The sequence below is a fragment of the Oryzias melastigma genome, linkage group LG16 (assembly GCF_002922805.2).
Source record: "Oryzias melastigma strain HK-1 linkage group LG16, ASM292280v2, whole genome shotgun sequence".
Lineage (NCBI taxonomy): Eukaryota > Metazoa > Chordata > Actinopteri > Beloniformes > Adrianichthyidae > Oryzias > Oryzias melastigma.
This window is the reverse complement of record NC_050527.1, coordinates 518,832-534,076: the sequence shown is the minus strand read 5'-3', so window position 1 is coordinate 534,076 and position 15,245 is coordinate 518,832. Positions and strand designations below refer to the sequence as shown.

The 15,245-nt window shown below is 37.5% G+C and overlaps 1 protein-coding gene across 2 annotated transcripts in view; it reads left to right on the top strand.

Moving 5' to 3' along the window:
* plekhf2 (pleckstrin homology domain containing, family F (with FYVE domain) member 2) overlaps nt 1-12,061 on the top strand; it is a 19,037-nt gene extending 6,976 nt beyond the window's left edge. For both annotated transcript variants that reach the window (XM_024267953.2, XM_024267951.2), the window contains exon 2: nt 8,226-12,061. In XM_024267953.2, coding sequence (XP_024123721.1) covers nt 8,237-8,977 — 741 coding nt within the window. In that variant the 5' untranslated portion in view covers nt 8,226-8,236 and the 3' untranslated portion in view covers nt 8,978-12,061. The remainder of the gene's footprint in view (nt 1-8,225) is intronic.
* The last annotated feature ends 3,184 nt before the right edge of the window (nt 12,062-15,245 follow it).

Genomic DNA, 15,245 nt, shown 5'->3' with positions numbered 1-15,245 from the left:
AGTAAAAGAAATTGCCATTGGAGGACTCTCAAAAATACAAAACACCAGATGACTCCTTTTGGATGTGAATGTCTAAATCATCAGTTAATCTTACTGAAACTTATTTTTACTTATTTTTTTATTATTATTAATATAGTATAAGTCAATTAATTTGGTAAATGTTAGTTTAATGTTTTGTGGTAAGTGCATTTATCTGTTTTTCTTTTAAATCTGTGTGACAAATTTAACATATTTCTCAATCAATCAAAAGTTTTCTAATGATCTATTTGGCAACATCAGCGGTTCTGTTAGTTTCTTATTTGTATGAATTGGAAAAGCCACTTGGAGAAGAGGTGAAATTACTTAGATTATTATAAAATATAGAAACTCAGACTTGACCTACTTTACTGATACTTTGATGGAATCAACCTGGATGAAGGAAATCTACAGATGTGTGAGATCCTTTATGTAATAAATCACAATTTTATCATTAAAATTCAGTTTAGGTCACTGGAAAGTAGTTTTTCACAACCAAACAAAATGTATTTTAAAATTTGTTAATACAAATGAGATAAACTGCATCTTGTTGAAGAAGACATTGTATTGATTTGTGATCTAAAGAAGTTAAATGCTAATAAGTCAGTATTTTGGTTGTGATACTGATCATTAAAAATAGTACTCATAAAATATAATAATCTTATATTACTATAAAATATATTATTATTTTTTTAACAATTTCATAAAATCTTTTATTGGTCCTGTTATAAAGTGTATTAGTTTGGTCATTTTTGGATCCTACCATGATGTGCTGTCACCAGTGTACAATTCATAATACAAAAGCAGCATTTTATGGATGAAGAAACTGGGAACGACAGCATAGGCTCGTCTTTGGGACTATGTCTTCAGGAAAAATGGGTGTCGTTGTTTCTGTGGGAGCTGTTCACGGACCACAGAATACTTTCTTTCTATTCTTACCCATGCTGTGTCATCGCCGCTCCCTCCTTTTAGCGTCTGACTCATGCTTCCCATTCTTCCAGGCTCCGTAATGGACTGCCGTTGTAAATTTACCTGCAGGTTATGAAAGTGATGTACCAATCTCACATTCTTTGATTTGTACGTCTCTCACTTTCCTGGTTTAAAATCACGTTTGTAAAAGAATATGTTCTTATTTCCCTGCAGAGTTTGGACTGTAAAACTTGACAGTTTTCACTCTAGGAAAAACGTGCTGCATGTCCTCAGTGAGGACAGTGATTTTCCAACTTCCTGCGCTGTTATTCATATTAGCTAGGGTATATTTGGATATGAAAAACATGTAAAATTAACCACATTGTCAAGTTCAACGTTTCCAGGTAATCAGAATCTACTGAATCTGTTTCCAGCATGATCACACTCACCAACTATGTTTACATCCACTACATATTTCAGATATTCATCGTGTTTTATATAAAATAATATTATGAAGAATGTGCTCCAGCAATTAGAATACTCTTGACATTTCTAAAACTATTGTAAGCAATATATCCTCTAATCGGGCTTATTTTAACTTTTCATCAGGCCAATAAAGTTGTCCCGGAAATTCATCCTTACCATGCATGGAGAGCATGGTGCAGTAATTTAAACTGTTTTCATTAAACAGATATATTTATTCAGTTTATGCCACAAAGATTTTTGTTTAAACACCCCAAGAGTTCAGAGAAAAGTTTACATGACACCAAATACAGAGTAAACACAGTTGTAATCCTCAAACTTGAGCCCCATTCCTGCAGGCGTTACATTCCACCTCTGAGGCGTTTTACCTGCACAGCACAGTGCTGTTTAAAATGACCCATTCTGTGACTTTTTCCTGTTTTATTTCATCCCCGATTGACCTCCTGAGATAGTAATGAAGCCAGAGTGGTTCTGCATGAAAGGGTCAAGACGGAATGACTGTCTGATCGACACTGTAGGGACTGATGAGGCTTTGCCCTGTTCCAAAATGTTTCAATATTCTGGTCAGTTTTTAGTCAGATGTTCTTTTTATTATTTTTTTATATTATTTTTCAACAGTTTAAACAACAAATATTATTTATTTGTTTTTTCCAATTACTTTAATACTAACACACTCTTGTCATGTGAAATAAAAGCTGCAAAAAACTGCACTTTTTATTAAGAAAGGCGTCTACAGTAATGCAGCAAATCTCAAAAACTGCATTCTAAATTCTACAAGCCCAAACTAAGAATAATTCAGTCCATGAAACAAAATAATTGGAACAAGTCTCCACAAGTATACCTGTCTTAGAGGAGTTGTCATGGTAAAGTAACATGACTGCACCGCATAAATTAGTGAAGAGGCATTTGAGCAAAGACTTCTTCGACTATCTCCTGTAGAGAAGTTCTAGAAAACGGTTCACACATTAAACTAAATATATCATGTATTCTCAAAGATCTGATGACAACGATTGTGCCGAATTCTGAAAACCTGCAGCCATAGATACCACAAACACACAAGATAAATGAGTATTATCAGCATGTTGTAACAAATACAAGTTTTGTTTCACTGTTAATTTATTGACCTTGATTATCAAAGTTATTATATCAACTAGAAAGTTAAAATAACTTTCAACACATTGTTATTATTTATGTGTTTGAGTTATATGCAGCAGTGATTAACTGTGTGGTTTTCAGTTGTTTTTTTTTTTTTTTTTTTTCCAATCCCTCCCTTTGCTTGATCTAAATATTTAAGAGGCTGATTACTGGAACTGGAACCAGTGCACTTCATTTGCAAACCAAATTTGAATTTATAAATATCTGAAAAACCTTGGTGTGCAAAATAACAAGTAGGCTCTTCACGTTACCTTTTAAAAGTTCTGAATGGTAATACTTGAAAAGTCACCATGGTGCCCTGAGTTTAGTTTGCGTTGGCCGGCAGCTTTGCCCTCTTAACAACAAGATGTGGAGCCAACCTTCACTCCTCTGGAATGTTTTAATTCCCTTTCTTCTGTAAAGTGAATGAAAAGGACAGGAGGATAAAATGTTGATGGAACTATTTGCTGGATTCTTACACAACAGCTTTAGTTTTATTCGTTATTTAGCTTTTTAAATTTTTTTTTTTTTTTTAAAGTTGTATAAAGTTAGTCCTCCGGGGTAAATTCCTATAAAAATTAACAATTACACTTATTGACTTTGATTTTTGTTCTTCTTGTAAGCTGCCATTTTTTACACATTTACACAAGTAAAAAATACTTGTTTGTCTGAGCCAAAAGTGTTGTATCTGATGCTTCTCCCTGACGCTCCTCACCAGGTTGGGAAACTCCAGCCCATATTTATACAATGCGTTTTTTGGAGTTTCATAGCCTTTGTACCCTCAGCTCTCTGATGATGGGAAGTGGTTTTGCAGCATTGGGCAAACAGCCCTCACCCTCAGGGTTGATATGTCAGCAGCCACGCTTGTCTGTCAGAGAGCTTACAGCCTCACTCCGAGTTATTAATGCTCACATGTGTAGAGAACCCACCCTGCTTTTTCTGGCTTTTCTAGTTAATTACCACAGCTGTAAAATCTGTTCTTTCATGTTTTTAACATTTGGAAGACAGGGATATTTTTACATCTGCCTCATAAATCTTTATTAATGATCTTGTCGTACAAACTACAGGGTACTCTCGTTGACTTACAGCTCAGTCGGTGTTGCTTTACTTCACTGTAGTGGGCCACTTTTCAAATTGTTTTACTAACTATATTTATGTATTTTAAAGAAAAATAAATGTAAAAACTGTTTTTTTTCTCAAAAATCTTTATTTTTTTATGGTATCACCGTCCAACAAACCACTTTTCTGTTTTTAAGCATCATAGTTTCATAGCTTATGTTTTATGGAATCTTAAAGTGTAACCAAACAGGGAAGTTGGAGAGTGACTCCACCCACAGCTGAAATTTGAAAACCCAGTCAGAGGGGTGGGGCTTGAGAACAGGACTGATATCATTACTGGAGCTGTAGGTCAGGGCATGAGACTTCTGAAGCTTACATGGTTTGACCAATCATGAAATTCAACTAATACCTCAATTCACCATGTAGGGGGCAGCACACAGATTGTTTTTGACTATATTTTAAATAAACAATTTTGTTTTAATTTATCAAAAGTTTGGCAATGACCAACAGACATTACTTTTAAAGCCCCATAGAGGTCAACAGCCTAAAAAAAGTTGAATTAGGGTTTGGTTACCCTTTAAAGTCCTAATGTCACCTAACCATTAACTGTATATAAGAACTGGAGTGAGCGAGCATGACATCAGCCATATGAAGTCAAGTCTGTCGCCATATTTTGCAATACGGTTGCCGCCATTTTGGAGCCAGACATTCTTATTAAGCAGTGATTGGTCTGAATTGGGTCTGAGTCAACATCTCTATGGCAACCAGTCTCACCAATCAGGAGTGAGCTTGTTGGGTCTCCCCACCCCTATCTCTTGAAAGTGAGTGAGAGAGAATCTGTCCATCAGATGTTTCAAATTTTCAATATGGGGGCCTGGAGGCACCACCCACTTTTATTGAGGCGTCTGATTGGCAGTTTATAACCTGAATAACTCGTACTACATAAAAAATATCATTTAAAACAATAGAATTAACAAGAGCATTTAAAAAAAAATTGTATCAGAGCAAGAAAGCCAATTCCTACAAGTATAATGATGGGGTAAAAGCTGTTTATTTCACAATAAAAGTCTGTGGCTTCTTTAAGCCTGCAGCCACTTCCTGTTTGGAACGCTAAAGAGGAGGAATCACTCAATCCAGTTGTCATTTACAGTCAATGCAACTAACTCCAGGTTTTGAGCTTAACTAGTTAAATCCTTGTCTGTTGGGATTTTTTCGTACCTGCTTTTAGTTAAACTAGTTAAAGTCGGGTCATTTGCAGGCTCGCCTTCATTAAACTCAGATCCTCTGATGAGAAGTGGAGCTGCAACAAATGGGGGCAGCTGTAGCCACAGGCTGAGAATGCAGCGCGTGGCTGGAGGGTTGCTGGTTTGATTGAACTGGCACAATGTTGGAAGAGAATCCCCCCCGCCACCATCCAGAGCGCCCAGCCAACCCCCATCTGCTCCCGAGGCGCCTCGTCTCAGAGCTGCCCACTGGTGAAACCTGTCACAGAAATGGAACACGAGAGCATGAATTTCCCCTGAGCGGCAAATGGAGTATTATTTAAAAAAAATAATAATGATAATAGCGTTTGCCACTGATTATGTTGACCATGTAAACTCGATGAGTTAGCATGTCATTGTAAACCTATGAGTATCCAAACTGAAAAGGAGAAATCTCTGAAAAAGCAGGACTCCAGCCTTAAAAACAGAACAATTCTCTAAAAAAAATTGTTCCCTTTTTAATTTTTAAAGAATCCTGTGGCTCTCTGGTGTCGGGTCAGAGAAAGTCAGAACAATCTCTGACCTTAAACCGACAAGATGACAGTGTTGTTTGTTTACAGAAGCTCTTGCTGTTTGTTCATCTGCTGTCAAACAAAAACACACACAACTTTCCTTTAGGCCCCACTCAAACTTTATTTTTTATCTATTGTAAAATCCCTCCGAGTGGTCTTTTAATTATGATTATGCAGTTTTTAGCCAAAATCAAAAAGTCTGTGACGTTTCTTAAGACGTATTTTCTGGAGAGCTGCAGGAGCTCAATAGAAATTCTGCTTTTGGGTTGTGGGCAGGACTGTTAACCTAGCTAATTTCCCAGCATGCCTTTTTTTATACTCTCTCCCACTAGTGACAAGCACCCGACAAGCCCAAGCTAACATTAACGTTGCAAAAAAAATTTGTAAGAAGTGTCGGAGCTAGCCAGCCATAAAGTTTTAAGCCAATGTGCAGCTCAGACAAAGAAAATGAAAACATTAATGGATCTATTTGTCTGCAAGTGGAGAATTTAGAACTGAAACGGAGAAGGAAGATTTTTATTCTCCCATGGGAGTGACTGCATCATACACTGAGCATTTGCAGACATCCGGCTGTCATCTGCTCCTGATCCAACATGATTTGAAATAAGAAATACTCCCAAACAAAGTTTTAACCCTAAATTCTATTATATATGTCCCCGATTATGAGAAAAAAACACTACTTGAGCATTTTAAAAACACCAAGAACACAATTTTCATAGGAGTAGTTCTATAAAGCAAGAATTTTAAATCTGTTTTTTTAGCCTTATTTTTTTGTTTTATCTATTATCTTGTTTAGGTGCTACAAACCAAAAAAGTGTGTGAAAAGTCTGTTATTTTGTAAAATGTGATATAAATTGTACTATAATCTGATATTTTCAATATATCAAACACTTTAGCTCTTGTCGATTTTATATTTTAGAGCGAAATATAAATGTCTGTTAGTGCCAAAGCACTCACACTGAGTCGTCTGCTCTCTGTTGAATGAAAGAAGCACTTTTAGGATTCCTTTTGATCCATTTGAAAAGTTTTACAATAAATCTGACTGCTGACCTGCTGTTTATCTCGACACTTCAAAGGAAGAGGCTTTGGCTGGAGCTGTCATTTGGGGTTGTGTGTAAGAGATAAAGTATATAAGACGGGTGGAAGTAAAGTGTGGTTTTGTAATGCATATGTGCACTTTGGTTTGATGTTGCTGCCATACTAAACTCTGTTCCGAGTGGCGTTCGCTATCGCCGCTCTGCACTTACCCTTTGGGCCTGAAAGACAGAAGCAGCCCCCTTTCATCTTTATCATCAATAACCTTTGACCTCGCCTGTTGTACTTTATGAAAGGCAGAGAAAGACGGCAAGAGCCCCACTACGCTGCCGTCTGGGCCTCAGCGGCAAAGAAAATGCGTGTTGAGGCTTTGGTCTCTGTCGTCCTTTCAAATTGTTGTGAAAGCTTTAAAAGAATTTAAGGAGAGCACACAGACGCTCTATACTGATGTGATGAATGAGCTCACAGAAATGTGTACACGACTTAATGCAGAGATGATTTTCATTAAAAAATGAAGAATTTAGATTTTGTTTTTAACGTAGAAAAAAAGTAATATATATATATATATATATATATATATATATATATATTATCCACAAAGTCAGTAAGGCTACTACATTTTTTTTCTTTTCAGCAGCTTCAGTAAAACATGGCTTTCTGTCTTTTAGTTCAAATCCATACCTGATACTTGGACTTTCTTTTAATAATAAAACTCCCTAAAAAAAGAAAAAGTCCTATTTTTGAGTCCGTGCACCTGGTGAAAATTGGGTTTTTGGTGTATTTAACATGTTCTTTTTGGATGATGGAGCTCAAAATTAGTATTTCTCTTCAAATCATTGTAAATCAGCAGCAGACAAAAAAGTGCAGTTTGAAGAAGAGCTTATTTGTGATGCAGAAATGTTAGGTAGGGGGTGTGAGGGGCTGTAAGCTAGTGGGAGAGCCCGCAGAGAGCTCTCAGCAACAGGGAAGAGGGGCCGGGGTTGCTCTATCCCAACGGTCCCACCTAAAATTTAGAGTCAAATTTCCAATGCACTACTGTGGAAACTATGTTCAGGAAAATATAATATTTATTCTGGCTAAAAATATCATCATAATCATTAAAAGACTACTGAGAATGCTCTTAAAATAACTTAAAAGATTGTTGGGTGGGTTTTTAAAGTGTCAAATACACGTTTGTTTTTTTTATACCCATGGTTGCTGCTTTCATATATTCTGCAAGAGTTTATCTGATAGTTCACATTTGTTGCCTTTGATAACCAAAAGAATTTTGATTTTATACAAATACATAGTCTTTCCAATTAGTTATTTAGGTAATCTACGTTTAGCAGATTCAGTGGATTCTGTTGGAGTCACAGAGAAGGCTGAATGTGAGCAAAAGATGCTTCAAAAAACAGGAGTGTGTTTGAATATAGAGGCGAACAGAACAACTTAAAAGCTATGGTGGATTTCATTCTCTCATGCTCTCTGAGGACATCCCTTACTCTTCACTCTGACTATTTTAACTTTGCAATTGTTTATGCAATTAATGTAATTCCAGCAATTTCTGAAATGGAGAAAAGCAGTCTTCTGCCTATATGCAACACTAAAGTAATGTGTTGAAAATCGGTGCAAAGCTGATACAAAAGCCACCTTTCTCTGCGTCAAAATTAGCTGATTTACGTTGATTGTGGTCGATATGTTATGTCAGTGAGCTTTTCTTATTTAGGTGTTGCTGGTGACATTTGGGGTGATAAAAAGTTTAACAAAAATGTAAAAAAAAAAAAACCATAACATTCACTGAGCTGTTGGTTTAATTGGTTTTTGTCTTTATTTACAGGTGAGGTGAAGATGGTGGACCGGCTTGCAAACAGCGAGGCCAACTCCAAGCGGATAGGAATGGTGGAGAGCTGCTTTGGAGCCGCAGGCCAGCCTCTCGCCATCCCGGGCCGCGTCCTGATCGGAGAGGGCGTCCTCACCAAACTCTGCCGCAAGAAGCCAAAAGCGCGCCAGTTTTTCCTGTTCAACGACATCCTGGTCTACGGCAACATCGTCATCCAGAAGAAGAAGTACAACAAGCAGCACATCATCCCTCTGGAGAGCGTCACCATCGACACGGTGCCGGACGAGGGGGACCTGCGCAACGGCTGGCTCATCAAGACGCCCACTAAGTCCTTCGCCGTCTACGCCGCCACCGGCACAGAGAAGTGCGAGTGGATGAACCACATCGGGAAGTGTGTGAGGGACCTGCTGCAGAAGAGCGGCAAGTCCCCGACGGGCGAGCACGCCGCCGTGTGGGTGCCCGACTCTGAGGCGCCCATATGCATGCGCTGCGAGAAGGTGAAGTTCACGCCCGTCATCCGGCGCCACCACTGCAGGAAGTGCGGCTACGTGGTGTGCGGGCCCTGCTCGGAGAAGAAGTACCTCATCCCCAGCCAGTCGTCCAAACCCGTCCGCGTCTGTGAATACTGCTACTCCCAGCTGACGTCAGGAAGCCACGCGCCGCGCTCAGACTCCAACAACTGGGGGGAGTCCAGGTACAACAACAACCACTTGTCAGATGACGAGGACGAAGACGACAGCAGTGACTGAGAACGGCCAGATTCTGCTGCTTCTTATGCAAAAATACTCTTGACGTTCTTCACTTCCCTCCCTAATGGAGTCATGATCATCGTGTAAAGACTTTAACCACAGCCGAATGATTCGCTTGTTTCCCTTTCACGTCAAAGTATTTGTTTTTCCTTCATTCCCAGATGGATTTAAAATTTCCTGAGAAAAAAAACAAAATGTGGAATTAACTGGATAACCTCCAAAAATGACCATCACTTCCACTTTTTGCTCTTCTAATGACTTTGCATTTAGTCACTACAGAAACCAGAGGTGTTGATGAGACTTCCCTCTGCACAGTCCTCCTTACTAATACATTTTTATGCTTCTCAATGTTTCCTGTCCATCAACTAACAGAAATGTGTCTGCAGGGAAAAGAAAATGTTTGAGGTCTTCCCTTTATCGTCCTTCAGAAACCAGCCAGGGCTTTACAGTAACAGATTTATGCATTTTTGCTCTATTTTTCTACATTTATATTCTGTAAAATCCCTTTATTACACTATATGCAGCAATATTCTTGTCGGCATAGTCGCTTCTGACAACAAAAAGCTGCCGACCAACAGCAGCCGACCCAAAACCCTAACTGGAGCCGTGGCCTTTACTGTCACGCGTTGCCTTGTGAAAACCTGCACTCCTATGACGGTTAAAGGTGATTAGTAAATGAAAGCAGGCGTCAAAAAAACAGGCACTTCATGATAGGTTAACTCTGAAACGTATTACCCAGGACGGGGCTGTTGTCGGGTGTGTGCGTCAGCAGGAAATCAAGGAGCAGGAAGTGTGACCACCCGCTGAGTCCACAAAGGGAAAGTTAATTTGTTTGTGGAAACACTTTAAAAAACACTTTAACCAGCTCTTCATTCCTAAAAGAGTAGATTTAGCTGCTAATTTCTTGGAATTTAGCTGAAGATTTAGGCTTTATTTTTTTCAAAATAAGAGCACAGAAGTGCGAGTCGTGCTTTGTGAGGTCAGTTCAGCCGAAAACGGGACATTACAAATAGTCTTTAAAGCACACAGTTACATTAAAATGCAAACATTGAGCTGTGCTAAGACTCCTCAGGTAACCTAAAGGATTGCATAACAAGCCTGAGGAGTGTTATGTGGCATTTCGTCTGGATTCAGCATTACCTCAGAGCTCTTTGCTTTGGAAACACGAGAAGGTGGAAAAAAAAGAGGGAAAGTATCAAAAAGGGAAACATTTCTTTCACTTACTAAGGTTTTGGGGTTTTCTCTGCTGTGACTTCATGTATATTTGCTCAAAAATGTCATCTGATTCTGTTATTTTTTACTAAATAAGAACAAATCATAAATGTCATTGTAGAAAGACACCTAAATGAATGATTATATGAAAAGACAGCCGTCAAAAAAGTGTCTGGTTTGTGTGATTTGTCGTCCTGCAGCCGAAGCACTTTATGAACTGAAAGTGAGGAAGTGTTTGCCTTCCTGCTGGTGAGCGATCCCTGAACTCTGCCGCCCGTCCCTTCCTTTAGGCAGAATTATCTGCTCACTCTGCCCTAGCAGCGTCATGTGATCAGTCACCAAACCAGGAACTGAAAAGAAAAAAAACGAGCTGCTCAAAGGAATTGGGGCAGTGGAGCTGCCTGACTCGCAGATGTTCGATGATTCAGCCGGAGCTTCTGGACGGTTTCATTTCTCAATCGCTCAGTTTTCTAAAGAACTGTAACTCATTAAAATAATCCAGAATCCAAGAAATGTAAACTGTTAACTGTAGAGGGCAGTTTTGTGTGTTTTGTAAGTCATTCTTTTACAATTTGAGGTTGGTTAGTCCTAAAAAGGCCTTGTGTGCAAATGGAGAAACCTGCAACAGCATCAATCAAACATCAAATTTGTTTTTGTGGTCAAACTTAATCCTAAAGAACTTTTTAATCACCTAAAACATTTAACATCCACCACAAAAATCAGTGAAGCGTCCCGGTGGTTCCTCTGTCGTCGTGGTGTGAGTCAGGGATCGGCCTCGCTGCCGCAGCTGAGTGTGAAATCTTGAACCCTTTGGATGGATTTTCGCTTCCCTCTAAAAGTCTATTATAATCAGACGTACTTGGCCATGAGGCCGTCACATCCAGGCGTGCTTCACAATCACGCTTCCTGAAAATGATGCGGCTCGTTAAGCTGCAGCTTCATATTTTCTCTCTTCTCAAGTGGTTTCAGTAAAAATGTACTTCTTTTTCTTCTGTTGACATCTTATTTTTCAGCTTAGCCTCTTAAAATAGCACTTTAACAAGTGTCTGTATGAGCTTTTCTACAGTAAAAGTTTCTTTTTTGGCATAAAACACAAAGCTGTAGTCAAAACGTGGGGAAAAAAGGGATTTATTTGTTGTTTTTTTGACTTGCTATGTTGTGAGAAGCTAGCATGACTGTCACTAACAGGTTGTCGTTTATGCTGGCTGTGGCTGAGCTTCTGCGCTGCGACTTCCCTGTCAAACCCAGAAGCAGTCGCCTCGCGCTCGCCGTCACACGCTCCAGGTTTCTGCCTTATATGGAGAGATCTGCCGGCTTGTTTCACGTCGACCCCCCACGTTTTTAATCTGTAAGATTTTTGTACATTTGTATAGACTGCTGTACAGTTCCAAAATGATGTATGTTTCAGCCCCTTTTCGTTTTGACACTTCCAGAATAAATGAGGGGCACACATCAACTACAGTGACTGAGTAAAGTTTACCCTGAGAGGTCAGCAGGAGGCATTTACATATTTCAGATCCACTTTTGCTGCTTCAGATCAAATGAAGTAAGCTGGATGATACGCTGCAGCAGAGAGAAGTCTGACTTCACATGTTCACTGGCACAAACAGGAACTGGCAGAAGTGATCTGACTGTAATTGATAGTCACATCCGTCTTCTCTGAGTGAAGAAGATACCCCCAGATGTTGGCTGGTGTGTTTTCCTTTAAACGATTAAAAACTCCTATTTTTAAAGGCGAAGCCCTTATTGTTTTTTTATTATTAATGATCATACATGTAATTATTCTGATTTTCTGTGGTGGGTTTATTTGAAGTATCTGGGTGGTCAAATGAGGGCAGAAAAGGTCACATTAATAAACATTTTTTAAATTCTCTTTGTGTTCATCCTGTTTCTTTTGCTGACTTTAGATTTTTGCTGTTATTTCATAATAAAGCTGTGTTTTATAAATTATTCTTCAGCTGTTTTTTGATTCTTCTTTAGATCCAAAGTGGAAAATTTGTCAGAAACATAAAGATCTAGTGGAATTTCTCACATAAAAGCACTACTGTGTTTTTTTTTCTAAGTTCTGGAGTCGGTCCATGTCAGCTGATCACCAGAGGAGATCAAATAAACGCTTTGGAAAGTCCACTGCTTCTGTTTGATGGAAATGTGGTAATGAAGCACGAACGAACATTTAAACGCACGAGATAACAACATAGCTGCTCAGTCTGAGTCATTAGCGTTTCTTTAACATCCATTTCCTGTTAGTGCTTTCGGAAAAGGTTAAGAGGAAATCTTAACGCAAATTTATAAGTGGCAGCAAATCATTTTCATTGAGTTTCCTGATCATTAAGCTGTCGTTATGCCTCATAGGTAGCAATAAGTTAAGCTTTCAATGCATTCATTGTTTAGACTTTTTCTTTATTTGACATTCAAGCTTTTGAATATTGAGCCTTTTTGTATTTAGGATATGAAAAAAAAAAACGATTTCCACTTTTATTAAATTTGAATTTTCTTTGCTTCTTTCTTAAGCTCGTACAGAAATCAGACAGTAGCAACATTTATGTATTTTTCTAAACTACTCAAACAGTAAACCTGCTTTAAATGAGTTTTTTTATCATAATTTAATTTGGAGGAAAATCCTTCACAAAAAATAACATTTTATAAAACCTTAAATTCATGTCAAGTTAGGTGTACAGATGATCATTTTGGGATTTTAATTAAAAAAACAGAAAAATTCTTTCAAACTTGGATCTGCATGCAATATATATATATATATATCTATATATATATATTGACTGTCTAATCAGAGTGTGAGATGACGTGTAAGATCCAATATGGGTGCCAAAACAGGAGCAAAGATCAACAAATTAGTGCAACATGGGGGGAAAAAAGCATTTTTTACATAATATTTAAATGTACTTTTTAGTTAATTCAAGGAGAAGAAAGAGGAACAAAAACTATAATGAAAATATATGAAGTAAATTAGTGGGATTAGATCATAATTACAGCAAGTTATTTTATCAAAAAAAAGTAGCATAAATTCTCTAAAAGTGTAGTCTATGTATACTAAAAGTGAGGCAGCACTTAATGTGCACTTTGCATTTATTGTAAATTTAAAATGTTCCAATTTAGTCTGAAGAAGTATTCAGTTAGTATATTTCCTATACTACACTTACATGCATGGTCTAAATTCAGTATACTTGTACTCAAATAAAATTCAGGTGTTCTTCTTTCTGCTAAGGGTTGGCAGTGCTGGTTTAAGGCATGCAGTATACATTGTGGGAAATTGGACGTCATCTGTGGCGACATCACAAACAAAGAACATGATGAATAAAAGGTTTATAATAATAAAAAAAATAACAAGTAAACGTACAATCTCATGATCCTTAATCATTTAAATTGGCACATTTAATGTCACTAGTTTACCTGGTCTGCAGGACGGATCCAGAGACGTTCTCATGGAGAAAAGGTTTATCGGTTCATAGGAAACATGCTGTACTGTTTTACTTGTAAAAAGTCAGTCTAACTGAACTACCAACAACAAGAAAATTACAAATTATTATTCTACTTTTATTTACTCAGAAATGAAACATTTTGACGATGATTTACATTTTTTTTTTGGTTGTGCTGATTGAAATAGTTTACTGCATTCTTCAATAGAGTGGATCTTAAGTACAGTTAAAAGTTTAACTGCACAAAACAGTTGAGTCTGAATTTTAATGTAGTTTAGGGAGAAAATATACTGGTTTTCTGCCTCTGTGGATGGACCAGAAGACTTTTTAAGCAACATGTTGCATTAAAAAGAAAAAAATGTAATAGATTCATTATTTTCCATCTGTGTTCAACAAGGTCAACACAACAACAAAAAACCCAAAGGTTTTTGAAGTTTATGGTAGCTAATTGATATAATTCCGATGCAGCTTGTTAGCAGAAAACCGTTTGAGGAAACATCTAACCTTGTTTCCCCAAAGGAAACTTGTTTAAGTGGGCGCCATGTGGAGTGAACGGCGCCATTTAAGTTGAAAATAATCCTCTATGACCAGATTCCTAATTTGAAGAGAAGAAGACAGATGATGTTTCTGATTTCAGATGAAAGTGAGTCCCAGAGTGGAGGCGCAGAGCGGCTGAAGGCTCCACATTGGTGCCGAGGCAGATGGGTATTGTCTAAATATGCTCAACCAAATGGTAGAGCATATTTAGAAAACATTATTTAAAACTTTGTATTACTAATTCAAAGAACACAGCAGGATAAATAAATAACAAATTGTTAAAGAAAACTGCTGTTCCTTTAAATACATTATCAATTTTTTAAAGTTTTGTCATTAACACTACCCTTTAAAGATTTAAATGTATCAGATAACAGAGCACAATGGTGGTAAAAGGTTTAAATCTGCTTCTTAAGCTGTTCATTATTACAAAGACAAAAAAGCAATTGTCCTTTTCTGCTGCATATATCTGTCTAGTTGCTGTTTAGAGGGTAAATTTCTGAAGATTCATTCATGTAAATGCATTTAGATTCTACACCAGTGCTGTTTATATTCAAAAGTAGAAAAGGGATCCAAAAAATTTAAGTAATCTCATGTAACACAAAGTTCGTATTTGACACGGCATGTTTTTTTATTTTAAAATGAACTTTTATGCTGGGTTATAGGGTGGGTTGATAAAATCGTTTTGATTTGCTCTAAGCTTAATAGATCAATCATTAATCCATAAAAAAAGAGATAAAGCTAAAGTCTGCTAGCTTGATGCTAACAGTTAATGGAATTTCCAAAGGACGGCTAATGCTAACGCTTGGTCGGCCTAAACATACATTCCTGACTAAATGAACATCTTTATAAACTCACAGGTATGAATCTTACAAACTCTTTTAAGGAAATATTTTTTAAAGTAACCACTTCACAGTTTTTTGCTCATTGTTGGCTTATTCTTCTTAAAAAAAATGTGTTTTACTATAGCACAAGCTCCCCCTAGTGGCCAAACTGAAACTCCTCCAGGAGAACCAGAACAATGTTTACAATGTTAATGATCTCAACTTTTTTGTTTGAACTTCTCCTTTAGAGAAACTATGTAACAC